General features: G+C 41.4%; 1 protein-coding gene across 1 annotated transcript; it reads left to right on the top strand.

Annotated features, from left to right (window-relative positions):
* The first annotated feature begins 3,318 nt into the window (after window positions 1–3,318).
* Window positions 3,319–9,840, top strand: sf3a3 (splicing factor 3a, subunit 3). The gene is made up of 17 exons (XM_033636350.2): window positions 3,319–3,555; window positions 3,666–3,713; window positions 4,318–4,370; window positions 4,584–4,689; window positions 4,775–4,847; window positions 4,968–5,059; window positions 5,157–5,239; window positions 5,378–5,516; window positions 5,603–5,671; window positions 5,770–5,837; window positions 6,316–6,423; window positions 6,528–6,597; window positions 6,705–6,869; window positions 7,103–7,213; window positions 7,325–7,415; window positions 7,509–7,564; window positions 9,567–9,840. Exons 1-17 carry the CDS (start codon window positions 3,460–3,462, stop codon window positions 9,642–9,644), a joined length of 1,506 nt encoding a protein of 501 aa, XP_033492241.2. The 5' UTR covers window positions 3,319–3,459; the 3' UTR covers window positions 9,645–9,840.
* Window positions 9,841–15,459: the final 5,619 nt, after the last annotated feature.

A 15,459-nucleotide genomic window follows, 5' to 3' on the forward strand; every position in this document is an offset into this window, starting at 1 on the left:
ACTGTCACGTCATCTGCGATTACACGCATCGTTTCCGGTTGTGGCTGCCAAAATAAAAGCGTGAACGAATGAGCGCGCTGCCTTGGATTCGCTCCGGTTTTCTTTTTCAAGAGAAGCGAGGTGACACTTTGCAAATAAAGACAGAAAAAATGGAAAGAAGGCAATAAGCAATGCAAAAAATAAACGACCCGAAATCCTAGCAAGAAATTAGTAAAAAAAAAAAAAAAAGAGAGAGAGAGAGAGAGAGAGAGAGAGAGAGAAGTGCTTAATAATTTTGTAACATAATTTTAAAATGTAAAAATAATTGAAAATATAGTTTTTTTCCTTTTCCCCTATTTTTTTAAAATAATTTTCTATTTTTTTTTTTAATTTTTGAGACATTTCTTTGCTTTTTTCCCATGTTTTTGAAAGAAAACTATTAACAATTTACACAACATTCAAAGTTTTAAATACTTCCAAAAGATGTCTGAAAACAGCACAAGAAAAGTGACGTCACTCCAGGTTACAAATGGTAAGGTTATTTAAGTGTAAAGTTGTTTCTCGCTTCTACCACGTGACTTTTGAACATAAAACTAATGTTTGCAGAGCTGTTTACACAATGCGAAAATCATGTGCATATTTGTCCATCCATTCTGTCTGCCAGCATATTGTTTTATTTATTTTATCTGTTTGCTTTGCTGCACTTTAATTACTTTTATATGTATTTATTTATTGCATTTTTATCCTCACTGAATGTCCTGTGTCTTGTTGGAGTACATCAGCTAATTTCGTTGTATTCCTATACAATGACAATAAAGACTTTCCAGATTCTAGCGTCTTATACATCACTTACAGCTTTCAAATGTAATTTCCAAACCTTCTTATCTTGTTGCACTCTCTGTTAGGGGAGAGCGGGGTTGGTTGTCACACTTTTTACTTTCATTTGAATCCACAGATTTTAACAATAACTGGATAACAGACACCAAGATGGTGCCTATTTATTTGAATGAAGTAGCTTGGCTGGAGCATAGGCGAAAAAAGTTTTCTAGCTTCAGGGTTGACTGACGTGGTATACAGCCCACTGAATGTGCGCAGTAGTGTTTCTTCCCGAAGAGGAAAATTTTACATATATAAAACCAGCATACCTTGAAAATTTAGAATAGGGGGCACCCACTAGCTCACTTAGTAGAGCGGACACCCCCTGTACAAAGGCCTTGTCCTGGCTGCAGTGGCCATGGGTTCAATTCCAACCTGTGGCCCTTTGCTGACCCCTTCTCTCCCCCCTTTCACTGTCCTGTCTACTAAACACAAAATGTTGTTTGCAGTTCAAGGTGTCCTATTAACAGTTTTGCAGACGTCGCTTTTATAATGGTGGCCCAGGGGGAACATGCTGTCCAGGCTGCAAGTGGCCACTGGGAAAAAATTTGCTGCAAGGCTGAGCGGCTCTCCTGGAGGCCTGTTTGAATCCCTAAAAAACTGTGTCCTTAATGGATTTCAATGTGTAAAGTAAGCCTAAAGATTCAGGTACCTGACTCTGCTTGAATTTATTCTCTTATAAAGATATGCAATGTCAACTGTCTTGTGGACTCGTGACAACCATCTCCATCATGGTGTTAGGTGTCACACTCTGTGCTGTTGGTTGTTCCTATGGGAAAAAATTGATAAAATATTACAAATAAATTTAAAAACTGAAAATTTTTCATTGACATGTGACAACCTGACAAATCTCCTGCAGCCAGAGAACATAAACAGGAAAAATAATTCCTGTAGGTATATCTTTTTAATCCTTATGGGACGATATAGAGAACGATACCCGTGACAAACCTCTTCCTTCGTACTTTTTAACAGTAATAACTGTTTCATTATAAACCCATTGTGTAAACGTTCAGAGGAGAAACACAGAAGAGCTGCATATTAACATTTCACCATAAAAAAATACACTATAATTCTTCTCATTTAAATATCAAGTGTCTTACTGCTGAAATGACTCTATAGGTGACCTCTGACCCCAGTTTGGAAAACTTCAGCACCAACATTTTTTAACAGCATCCTCTAAACCCCATTCTCCCCATCTGCAGTAACATGAATCCCTTTCTTGGGGTCAACGAATCTTACAATGACTTTAGTTGTTCTTTTATCTCAGACATGTGTTAGGATGTTACATACCTTGACATGTTTCAGCAGAAACTTCCGCGTTCCTCAGGAGTGTCAGAAGTATCAGCTGATCTGTCAATCAGATGATATAAACACCACCAACAAATGACACTTCTGAGGAAGGTGGAAGTTTCCATGTCAAGGTATGTAACTCCCTAACATGTCTGAGATAAAAGAACAACTAAAGTCATTATCAGAAACTAAAGACATAATGAACACCATTGATCAATGAATCTTAGTTATCTTATCCTCTCTGAAATAACATGCTGTTTGTTGCACAGGGAGTTTGTTCAGCAAAAGGCAAAAAAAAAATTGCCAGCAAGATTTAACATCATGGTTACTGGTATATAATCAATCTACTATTGTCGCTTTTATTCAGTCTTTTTTCTTGGTGTGACAAAAACTAACATTTGTACCCAAAATTTAAGTAAATCTGCACCAATTAATATACAGACTTTATTTTTTTAAATCAATTTGCCACACATTAGCACACTGTGGTAACTCACTGTCCCTCTTCATGAAACCTATCAGTATTTTATGTTCAGGTAACAGGCACAGAATCCTCAGTTCCGATTCTCCCTTTTGTTTGCCGCAGCTTGACAAATCAGTCCGCCTCCGTGCGCGCTCCCACGCGAGTCCGCGCAAACTGTGTGCTCTGTGAAGCGTTATGGCAGTCTTTGATGATAGAGTAGACTACAAAGGAAGTGCAAAGGAGAGGAATACGGTGCAGGCTGCCAATCCGTCCTGTTTGAAAAGTGCGCATCAAGATCTCAGAACCAATTTCCTTGATGTTAATAATTCACGGTGCAGGTGCTCAGATGCGCGGAGCCTTATTACAGCAATGGAGACGTTAATGATGTCTGTGCTTTGGTGCCCCATTACTGTACGGAGGCAACGACCCATGATTACATTTATATTAAATATTGAAGCTTGTTAATATAGTTGAAATGAACAGTAGCTTTAAAACACCACAGGTACATGTGCGTTATACAGGTAACTAAAGGACCATTTTGTCCTCCAAATTACGCCATTCTTCCATTACATATTTCACATTTCTCTTGTAAAACAATTAACTGACATTTAAAAAATAATTTTAATGATAACTGTCCGCGGTCCGTCTGTGTGGACCAAGTCACCACCGCGGAACCTTTGTTATGTGTCCATGTTTCTCTACGCCGTGTTCAGTGACGGACGCTAGCTCCTCAACATGCGCCATTGAAAACAAACGTAGCCGATTCATCGGGGCTAGCTTCATCTTTATATGCTACGTTAACTAGTTAGAAGCCGAGCCTCGTCTTACATCGACTTACGATATATTTCTAAACAATGGAGACCATTTTAGAGCAACAGCGTCGCTATCACGAGGAGAAAGAGCGGCTAATGGATGCTAAAACAAAAGAAATGCTACACAAGAAGTCCACGGTAAGCTAGCCGCTCTATGCTAACATTAGCATTGTTGCTAATCAAGACTGCAAACAAACACCTGTAAGTTAATTTGTGTTTTAAAATATATCTCGTCTTTTTTCTGACAGCTGCGGGAACAGATTAACTCCGACCATCGGACAAGAGCAATGTTGGATGTAAGTTAAGGTTTGATTCGTATTCAATGAGCAGACCCGGCTTGCTAACGTTGTATCAGTAGTTATGAATTAGATAGCTAACCTTTCCTTAACTACAGCTTCACTTATTAACATCGTCAATAAGGCAATATTTCTTATGTTACATATAGCAATTAACATCACTAGGGATAAGCTACGTAGCTGAGTGTAAAAGTTTCCACCCTAATATCCATTCATTCACTGTACCTGTGAGTACAACTTCCCAAATATGCTTGCATGCACTTTTCTCTTAGCGTTTTCCTATTGGACTCACAATTGATCTGGGTCTTAAAATAGTCACGTTTCAACATCTATGATTGGTTAATTCCATAACCATACCAAAATATGGCCCTATATGTTCGAGCCCATCATGAACCAGACATAAAAATCTAATTTTAAAACGATTTAATCACCCCAAGACAATTTAGAAGTCAGGTTAACAAAACAGGACATGCAGAAATCAGTTAAGAGACATTTTTGCAGCGTAAAAGAGAAGAATGCAAGCCAGAGTCCTGTATGTTATGCAGCCATGTCCAGTATTCAGCATGAAAACAAAGAGTCTGACGGTCTGTTTAACTTTTCACAGAGGTATATGGAAGTGAGCGCAAATCTCAGAGACTCTTATGAAGACAAAGACGGGTAAGTCACGAACCTGCTCCAGTTTAAGTGTCTACGTCTATGTGTTTATAATGGACTTAATTACAGAAAGTATTGAGGGATTATGGTGTGAGTTTCTGTTTATCGACTTGGAAACAGGAAGCTTAATCATAATATCTTAAGTCATTTTTGTGTTTATTGCATGCTGAATAGTCACTTAACCTTTTACCTAGAATATATTTTTCTCGTTGACAGAATGAGACGAGATGAACTCGCTGCGATCTCAGGACCAAATGAGTTTGCAGAGTTCTACAACAGACTGAAACAGATAAAGGAGTTTCACAGGAAACACCCAAATGAGGTAGTTAACCTCTCATATGTAAAAGGTCAAATAAGATTTATGTACATTGAAATTGAGCAGTAATGTTATCATGTGTTTCTTGTAGATTTCCATCCCAATGTCTGCAGAGTTTGAGGAGCTGATGAAGGCCAGAGACAACCCCAGCGAGGAGGCTCAGAGTATGTCTAAATCTATCTGTAACATAAACAGTTTCCTGTATCGTACCTTGGTTAAAACTAAACTAGTTTAAGACTCATGTTCCTGAATGACTGATTAGTTATTTTGTTTATCTTCCACAGACCTAGTAGAGTTCACCGACGAGGAAGGATACGGCCGCTACCTTGACCTCCATGACTGCTACCTGAAGTACATCAACCTGAAGGGAGCTGAGGTTATGATCCCTTAAAGTTGGCACAGTTCATGCTGCACCTCCAAACGGAAGTAGTAATTTTTTTTTCCTAAGTACAATCTCTACTCTTTTCTTACAGAAACTGGAGTATATCACTTACCTGTCTTCATTCGACCAGCTCTTTGACATTCCCAAAGACAGGAAAAACGCTGAATACAAAAAGTAGGTCCATCGTGCTTTTTCTCTTCACAGCTGACTGCACACACCTGTGGAAGTTGAATTAGAAAATCTATTTAGTTTAGTTAGTATTTTATAAATGCTTTGCTGTTTGACTATCATGTGATGTGGCTGTGTGTGCAGGTATTTGGAGATGCTGCTGGAGTACCTGCAGGACTACACAGACCGGGTCAAACCTCTGCTGGACCAGAACGAGCTCTACGGCAAAGTGCTGTTAGACTTTGAAAAGAAATGGGAGAATGGGACCTTTCCAGGCTGGCCTGTAAGTTCTCCTCTTCACATGCAGTGGTCTCCTCTTTATGAGTTTTGGCGGTACATCTCACGTGACCTGTTTGTGTTTAATTGCAGAAAGAGACAAGTAGTGCTTTGACACATGCTGGAGCTCATCTGGACCTCTCTGCCTTTTCTTCTTGGGAGGTAAAACACTAAATGCTCATGCTTGAAGATCTATTATTTAAAAATCACAAAAGGGTTGCTCATGTATACTTGACTAATGTTCTTATTCCCTTCCACAGGAGTTGGCTTCCTTGGGTCTGGACAGATTGAAGTCTGCCCTCATGGCGTTGGGACTAAAATGTGGAGGGTGAGAATGTGTTTGCATCTCAAATATAACTTTAAAGACCAATCTCTCAAGTTCTGGTAATGAGAAGTGGCAAAGAGATAGTTAACTGTCGGAACTTTTCCAGGAGTCTGGGAACCTTTGGACGCCCTAAGTTACTTCACCTAGTCTGACATTTAATATTTCTGACTGCTGTGCACCTGGAAAACAAGAACAGCACATTGGGTTACTATGACAGCCGCCACCATGAGCTGTCATTTGCACATTTAACAGATTTCTAATATGCAAAACTTCTGCAAGCTGCCTCTAAATATTCTTGTCACACAGTTTTATGGTGTTATTAACGTTGTGGTTAAGGTCTGGCTGGGTTAAAGGAAAGATAATCATTACTCAACACGTGGAAGGGGAAATCTGGCGTGAGTTTTAGCAAATCTGGGCTTACCACCTAGGCATGTGACGCCGTTGGGACAACTGATTGAATGTGTGTCTGTGTGTTGGACAGGACTCTGGAGGAGAGAGCTCAGAGGCTCTTCAGCACAAAAGGCAAATCCCTGGAGTCACTGGACCCTTCACTGTTTGCCAAGAATCCCAAAGCCAAAGGCCCTAAAAAGTAAGTGGGTGTAAAAAAAAAAAAAAAAGAGTGTAATGCTGACAGTGTCTCATGATAGTGCTTGTTAAACAATTCATAACTGTTTCCATCCATCACTTCTGCAGAGACACAGAGCGTAATAAGGAAATTGGCTTCCTGGAAGCTCAAGTCTATGAATACGTGGAGATCCTCGGGGTGAGTGAACATATACGGAGGTTAACAGTGCTGCGTTTTCACAGAAGTGTTACACACCTTCTTGTAGGCTCAGAAATAACAGTTTTGATCATTATTGGCGGTAACAGGAACAGAGGCAGCTGACTCATGAGAACGTCCAGAGGAAACAAGCCAGGACTGGAGAGGAGCGCGAGGAAGAGGAGGAGGAGCAACTCAGTGAGAGCGAGAGTGAAGACGAAGACAATGAGATCATTTACAACCCCAAGAACCTGCCACTGGGCTGGGACGGCAAGGTGAGGCCACACCCCTGCATTAAACAACACGAACACAACATCCAAAATGATTTTAAAGGTGTGTGATAAATCCTCTCCTTTGAGTTGATGTTGGTGGACTGTAGTATTTGCACCTTCAGACTGGCACTGTGAAATCCTGCTCTTATAATGCTCTACTATATGTGCTGCTTCATTTTACTCACACATCTCATATTGTCTCGTGTGTTTCCTGCCTGCTGTTTTATTCCCTCTAGCCAATTCCATACTGGCTCTATAAACTCCACGGGCTGAACATCAACTACAACTGTGAGATCTGTGGAAACTACACCTACAGGGGACCCAAAGCCTTTCAGAGGCACTTTGCGGTATGTTGTTGTTACAGAGGGAGTGTTATAAAATTCTGTAAAATGTGCAGGTTTTCAAACATCACTGTCAAATTAATAGAACAAAATAAACGACAATACATTTCTCTGTAGGAGTGGAGGCATGCTCACGGTATGCGCTGTCTGGGAATCCCCAACACGGCTCACTTCGCAAACGTCACACAGATCGAGGACGCCGTCTCTTGTAAGAATCTTTGTCTTATCATGAACATGAGGATTTTGAATATTTGTTTGATGCTGGTTTCCATAAGCATGTTGTGTTTGTTTTTTCTTTCAGTGTGGGCAAAGCTGAAGTCCCAGAAGGCTTCAGAGCGGTGGCAGCCAGACACAGAGGTGAGTCGACATGGATGGAATCAAGACGACTGGTTGTGAAACAATGTCAATGGCGAATGGTTAATTTTGCCACACTTCAAATTAGCAGTAGTACAAACACTATGCTGTATCACGACAAAGCCAATAAGGAAGCCAACATCCACTGCTGCTCTGTATTGCACACCACCGTGGTTTGAATGGGAGCTAGCTAGCATCAGTGGCCATTCAGCGATTGCCAGCAGCTTCCTTTTTAGCTGTAGAACCCTTTTAGCAGTTGGCTCGCTCAAGATGAAGTGCACCTCACCAGGAAAGAGGATGAGATCAGGAGGCGGTGACAAAAAGCTGCGGTCAAGTGGGACAGTTTCCAGCAGCCTTCAGTCTGTACAGGAAGTCACAGAAACACTCACATCCCGTCCGATATGATGTCGATTTACAAAAAATGTTGTCAGAACCATATATCAGTTTGTTCTGAAATTCAGCAAAATAAAAGTTAATCTAAAATGTCGTCTTGTTGAGTCAACATCTGAACCAATCAGCTGTTAGATCAGGTGAGAGCCAGGCGTTTCCCATCATGCTCCAGGTCTTCCAGTCGGTGAAGAGCAACTGCAGCACCTGGCTCTAAAGGCTGCCGCCTGGCTCTCGTGAGATTATCGCTGTACACTTATGTTTGACATCAGAGCAAGTCGGGATGAAGTTGGACACAAAACTAACCCAGCATGCATTGTGGGTGATTGAATCTGCGCAGGCCTGATGCCGGAATTCCACTGGATGCGTGTCCATTGCGGAATGGCTGCATTGGTTATCCACTGCGTGCTCCGCCGTCCATCAACACCCACTGGCTGCGTTTGCTGAGCGGTGAGTCGGCGGGAGTCACGAGGACCCACAAGATCTCGCGAATTCACACATAATCGCGTGACATAACAAGATGTAGTTTCTATAAACAGAACCACAAAACCAGAGGAGTAGTAGGAAGACATCTCTGTGCACCTCCATGATTAACATCTCCTCGTCCATGGTGTCAACGGGGTGAAATGACGTCTTGAAACCTTTGACCTGTCGACTTCAGGCCTACCTCCACCCATTATGACGTTTTCAAGGTGTAGTGCAGGGAAATATGGTCCGCCATGAACACTTTGTATTTTATTTTGAAAATTAACCGGATGTTTTATTTTGTTTTTGTACACGACTTTCTGCCCTGCACGATCTGCTCTGTGCTGAATTGCTGCGTTGTGCTCCGGCGTCCGGCAAAAATAGAAGACCTGCGTATCTGTTGCAGAGGGCTCCGGAGCGCCGCAGCTGTGACGGAGCCGGAACGCAGCACAGCTGCAGCCAGTGGAATCACACACATTGACTAGAATTGAATTCTATCGGCTCCGCTGCCGTGCCAGAGCGCAGACGCAACCAACACGCATCTGGTGGAACTTGGGGGTGACTTGAATAAGCCTATTGTCAGCTACTTTATCACTGTTAGCTCTGTTAGCACCGTTCACAGTGTCAGCACGGCTAGTAGTGCTAACATCGTTAACAATACTGAAGGGGTTTTGCGGCCCAAAATTTGGCTGCATACTCACTGACAGACGGGAGGGTGGCCACCATGTGTCTGCAGCAACTCTGTCTCACCACTTTGGGTCGGGACGGTATTACCTGAGGTAATTGCCAAATGAGCGGTGCCCCTAGCTAGCTCCTGCTCAGCCAGTGTCTAGTACAGGTCGGTTAACTAACCAGTGGGGATCAGAGGGAGGGAAGTGGCTGGCTGTAATAGAAAGTAAAATAAAAGGAAAGACACTAACATCACAAAACATTCAAATTTCACCACCTCTAAGTGGATAGTCAATGGAGAGCTGGACTAAAAGGAAGGTTTTTCATATTTCACATCTGTTTGCCTTTTTCTTTTCTTAAAAATGAACTGGTTAGTTACCAGTTAATGGGCGTCAGGCAGTCGAAAGCAAAATTAACCTAAACTGACAGCCCTGCTTCCTCTGAATAAAGTAACGCTCATTCCATCACATTTTGTGTTTTTCAGGAAGAGTACGAGGACTCGAGTGGCAACGTCGTCAACAAGAAGACGTACGAGGATCTGAAGAGACAAGGCTTGCTGTAGACTGAGGAGAATACGTCTGAGTCACAACATCTAACGAGCGTCCTAAGATTTGTTATATTTTTATCACCTATGTCTCTTTTTATTTGTAAGTAGTTAATGTTGTTTTACGGACTGTGTCCAACCCTCGTTCCTCTCTTTGATAAGTTTGTAACGTGGCAACCATGGATCATTATAATAAACTGAGTACTTTTGTCACTGTGCTGTGTCTTTATCTTGTTTATGTCTGAATGTTCTGCTCTCTTGGCGAGTCTGCCCACTAGAAGGATTTCTATCAGACTCTACAGTGGCTGTGCAGGGACAGACCTCTGGGAGTGTGCTTTGATTTACTGTTGCAATTGACTCGTAAGCATATTTTAACTCTTTATGTAGGCTAGTTTACTGCTGTGGTTTTATGGTGGTGTTAAACACTTGGGTGATAAATTAAAACATGGGTAATTGTACTTTTAATAGCAAACCTGCTGCTGCCAGAGAGTCTTGTTTGCCAGATTATGACTAGTGCAACAAAAATACAACATGTTATGGTTCCCTGCCTGCAGAGACAACATATTTCACAGACTATAAAACTAAGAGTCACAATCAACATAAATCTGAACTTTATTCTTTGTCACACTGTTGAAATCACTTCCTTTGTGAGCAAGACCTCCAGTCTGTGTTTCCACCACCATATGTTTATGGTAGGCACAGAATAATTGTTTCAGATAAGATAAAATAAACTTGATTGCTCCTGCAGGGAACTTTGTCACAGACATTAAAGCTCTGGTGCCAACAATGTAAGGACAATCTTTGAAAATGGCTAAAAAAACAGACAATAAAGACAAAAGTCATGTTGTGCCGTCTCCAGATACAGCACTGTCTGCTCAGACTTGTTTCGTCTCACCAACAGTCCAAACTATGCTACTCAAAAACTTACGGATGACACATTCATACGTGAAGGTTTGCTGTGTCTCTCAGCACAGTCTCAAGACCATGAAGGAGACACCAGGAGCCCAGCAGTTACATAAGGAGAGCTGGACAGGGCCGTAGAAGGGCATCAACCCAGCAGCAGGACCAATATCTGCTCCTTTGTGTGAGGGGGAACAGGAGGAGCACTGCCAGAGCCCTACAACATGACCTCCAGCAGGCTACTGGTGTGCATGTTTCTGACCACACTGTCAGAAGCAGACAGATGAGAGCAGGTTCACACTGAGCCATGACAGGCGTGAAAGAGTCGGGAGACGCCGTGGTGAACGTTATGCTGCCTGTAACATCATCCAGCATGACCAGTTCGGTGGTGGGGCAGTGATGGTCTGGGGAGGCACAGACCTCCAGTCATAGCCAACAGTGCCCTGACTGCAGTTAGGAACCAGGATGAAATCTGCAGAGCGACTGTCAGACCTTACACTGGTGCAGTGGGCCCTGGGTTCCCCCTGGTGCAGGACAATGCCTGGCCTCATGTGGCCACAGTGTTTAAGCAGTTCCTGGATGACAAAGGCATTGATGCCATCGACTGGCCCTCTCGTTCCTGACCTAAATCCAAATGAGCACCTATGGGACGTTATCTATCTGTGAATCCGATGCCACCAAGTACCACCACAGACTGTCCCAGAGCTCACTGATGCCCTGATCCAGGTTTGGGAGGAGATCCCCCAGGACACCATCCACTGACTCATCAGGAGCAGGCCCAGACGTTGTTGGGAGTCCATACAGGAGCTGGGGGGCCGTACACACTACTGAGTCACATAATGAGTTTGATCAGCCTGATTTCAATTTTTTACTTTGATTTTCGGTGTGATTTTAAATGTAGCCCTCAGCGGGTTGATGATTTTGGTTTCCACTGACCGTTGTTATGTCCTTTTGTTCTCAACAAATTACACAATGCACATCAGTAAAGATTTTCAACTTGAATAATTTGTTCGTCAAGATCTGGTGTGTGATTAAAGTGTTACCTTAATTTTTTTGAGCAGTGTACAAAGACAATCACTTAACAATCACATTAGTAAAGTTAAGGCAGCAAATCGTCTGGAACAAATAAATGTTTGGCATTTTAGCTTGAAAAATGCCATTAAATATTAATCAATTATCAAAATAGTTGCAGATTTATTTTCTGCTGACTGACTGATTAACTGATGAATCATTGCAGCTCTTAGACGGACCATCCCTCTGGTGTCTTTATAATCAGTCATATACACATATGCATAGAATAATTGTCTCAAAACAACAACTACGATCACTGAAAGGTGAGGTTTTTCCAATCAGATCATGTGACTCACAAATGTTTTAATAGCTTTCAGACATCTAAAATGAATATTGGATACACTGAATATTAGCACTAGCAAATAGCAAACGGAAATACCAAACTCATCATTGTTGATCACAGTCCTGCAGATGAAGTTACAAGCGTATTACCTGCTCCAACAGCCTCCTGGCATCTTTAGTTAATATTTAATGTGTTTACAGTTTAATAAAACAAAACAAGTGAAGATAAATCGAAGAGGCACCTTGATTGTCTGGTTTATCCAGTTTGACATTTGTCTCAAGCGGCTGATTAATTTCATTTCTCGTGTTGAAGCAGGAAGAAACGGGCCTCTCATCCTCAGAGAAGGACTCGTATTTTTCTGCTTGCTATATTCAACAATAATGACTTGTTATTACTTTAAGGAGTCAGTGCGTAAATGAAATTAGATGACGTGATTTTCATGTTACAGAAGCACTAATGTGTTCTGTATCATTCCTACAGAGTTGTGTCACATGATTAATATCAACAGGGGAGCTGAAATGAAAACGCTCTGCTCAGATTCACCCAAGAAGTCAATGGCTCAGTGTGAAATTCAATAGAATTTTATTTATCCTGCAGGAAACTCTTGTGCCAGAGAATGCTTCAAATTACAGTAACACTACGGACAGTAACCACAATTTAACGCTCTCAACCAGTATCAATAAGACAACCAGTAGGTTCCCCGGGTCAGGGTCTCTTGCTGGGCCCAATTTTAGAACAATTGTGTATTAATATCTGGCAACATATTCAAATATACAAGATAAGAAGTGTTTTCAAGAAGCAAACCTGACTCTGACCTTGTGGCACCTTTAGAGCTCACAAACTAACACACTCCATCTTGTCTGTTTAATTCTTACACACCAAAAAATGACCATTTATGGTTTTATGGTGGGGATTTATGCTCTGGTCAAACACATTCCAGTACAGGTCTACTTCCTGTTCTACACTCCTCTTTGCACATTAACTCAAAGTATCTCAACACCTCCAGTCATGTGAGTAAATTATAGATTATGTTTGGAGTCATCATGCGGCTGACTGAAAACCAAAACTGAATTTAGCCACAACGCATTGAAACTTGTGGTTTCAGTTTCTAGCTCTGCAGAAACCAGGCATGGCTTGTGTTTAACACATCTGTCAATACTGTGCTGTAATAGGATCATCTCAGGGCCTCACGCCATGGTGTCATTACACTGATGGTTATATGAGAGGTGTTATCAGCCGACTGTAAACAGGCTTGTCTTGCAGGCAGGTATTTATTTACTCAACTGTGATGACACTTCAAGCCACTCCAGGAGACAATGGATTAGGTAAACAGTTCCCTATACTGTAATGCAATGTTCCACCTTATGTTACTTTAATATATTTAAACCAAGTTTTTCAGGAAGAGTTTTACAACTTCTTTTAAGCCTGACATTCATATGGTTGTATTATATGATCAAGGTTATGTGGGGACATTGTTTTTATGGTAGAGCTGTGACAGAAAGATATGAACACTATCCTAACAAGCCCATTTCTTAAAGTTCTTTATAAAGATCATTACATGAGAAGGTCATGGTTTACTCCCCATTAATTCACTTTTACGTCTATTAACAGCCCCTTTTCCACTGCAGGAACTTTTATCAATTACCCCAGATTTTGAAAAACCTCAGTGCGTTCCCACTGAAATTACCCGGGGTAAGAACTTTCCCTCAACCCCAAACTTTCCCTGGAAAAAGTACCTTATAGGGGGGTAAGACTTTTCAGATTCCCCAGAATTCTTGAGGGGCGGGGCAAACTTTATTTCATTTCTACATCATTTGGAAAATGGAGCAAAAGAAGAGAAGCTACGAGAAGTGGACGGACGACGAGGTCGAGGAAGAAATGCAGCGGGACTTCAAGTCGGCGACTCGAAGCAACCAAGTCTGTGGAAGAATCACCAACAAGCTGGCGGAGCTAAATATAGAGCGCACGCTGAAACAAATTCGTGAAAAGCTGACAAAGTGCAGTTTCTTTGATCACTCCCTCATACGTAATCAGCCTGCTTTGAGCAAATTTTCTGGAACTTTGAGGTGCGGTGGAAACACAAACCACGCAGATTACCAGGAATTCTTTTACCCAGCTAAACAAATTCCTGGAAATAAATGTTCCTGGAAATGTTGGTGGAAAAGGAGCTAATGTGACTCTTGACTGTGTTTGATAAGCTATTTGTCTCTATGGAAACCTGTGTTGGAAGCAATAATTAAAGCAAGCAAAATTAGTCATGACTTCCACCTCGCACACTGGTGTTTATCACAATCTAATCATGTCAGATGTGAATGTCGTACTAGCACAGCATGAACCTACAAGCTGGATAAACTGTCTTCATGCAACTGTCTTCACTTTTTGTGAACACACAACAGTTCTATTTTTTACATCCCATCAAAGCCTGCAGATGGTGCTGCTCTACCATGATCTCCTGGTAGAAACACAGGCTAGATTGTGCACACTTCACACTACACAGACACTGCAATGTGAGATAATGAAAAAATACTGTAGAGGGAAAGAAAAGAGACGAGGCCTTGGTTTCATCTGCCTGCTGGATTATATCCAATGCAACAATGCTGCTGATCTTCAGATCCTTTTCATTATAAAATTACACTGCTGGAGCCATAACTGTCAGTCGCTGTTAATAATACGCTCAACACACTTGAACAGCAGCGTATTCATTGCCTTAACAAAGATGTTCTCTTTTATAGTTTTCCAGGGACACTATCTGTGTATGAATTAATCTATAGACACTTTTTGCTTGTGTAATTTCCAATATGGGCCCTATTTTCCCATGTTTTGTGTCTAAGTGGCTCATGAGAACAGCTTTTTAAACTGGTCCAATATTAAGAAAGACTGTTGCAGACTGCAGCCGAGAAAAGGGCTGCAATGTGACCACTGTGGGCATTTATACATGTGCATGTACGTCCTCTCAAAGTACTTGTTTGAAGTGACAGGCTCACACTGACAACATTAGGGACTGTTCATTACTTATGAAAGGGGAAAGGATGGTGCAAAAAGGGGGAGGCATGTCAAATAATTTATTAAGCACTGGGGAGGGACTTACGTTTTTAGTGTAATTTGTTAAAGGGGGATATACAACTTTAAATGACTGTATTGTGTATTTATTTTGCCACAGATTTTTAAAGAAAACAACAGGTTTGGAAGGCATGTTTTCTTTAAAAATCACCAAAATTACACCGTTTATCACTGCCAGAAACTGTAAAACCGAATTTATCATTGGATTTTCAAAAATCTGATGGTCCTTGAACACATCATACGTCATGACAACCAGCTCCGAGCTTAAAATAGTGATATTTCATCAAAATCACTTTATTCTACGTGTGTTGTTTAAATTCTTGTCCAAAATAAACCATTTGCATGAACAAATCCAGACGTATGACAAGAGTGAAAAACTAAGGACGTTTTTCAGCTCCAGGAGTTTGTCTCCAGCTTTTAACTTTCAAACATCAAAAGGTAAATTTTAAAATCTTTAACTAATTTATGGTAGAGGGGAAGTCATGCATTTACCCCATCACTGAGGGAAGCTCAAGGAAA

Source organism: Epinephelus lanceolatus, chromosome 16 (assembly GCF_041903045.1).
Source record: "Epinephelus lanceolatus isolate andai-2023 chromosome 16, ASM4190304v1, whole genome shotgun sequence".
Classification (NCBI taxonomy): Eukaryota; Metazoa; Chordata; class Actinopteri; order Perciformes; family Serranidae; genus Epinephelus; species Epinephelus lanceolatus.

Coding starts and splice junctions, on each gene's coding strand:
- sf3a3 (XM_033636350.2), top strand. CDS start 3,460: ATGGAGACCATTTTAGAGCAACAGCGTCGCTATCACGAGGAGAAAGAG. Junction 5,517..5,602: donor GGACCTTTCCAGGCTGGCCT/GTAAGTTCTCCT, acceptor GTTTAATTGCAG/AAAGAGACAAGTAGTGCTTT. Junction 6,870..7,102: donor CACTGGGCTGGGACGGCAAG/GTGAGGCCACAC, acceptor TATTCCCTCTAG/CCAATTCCATACTGGCTCTA.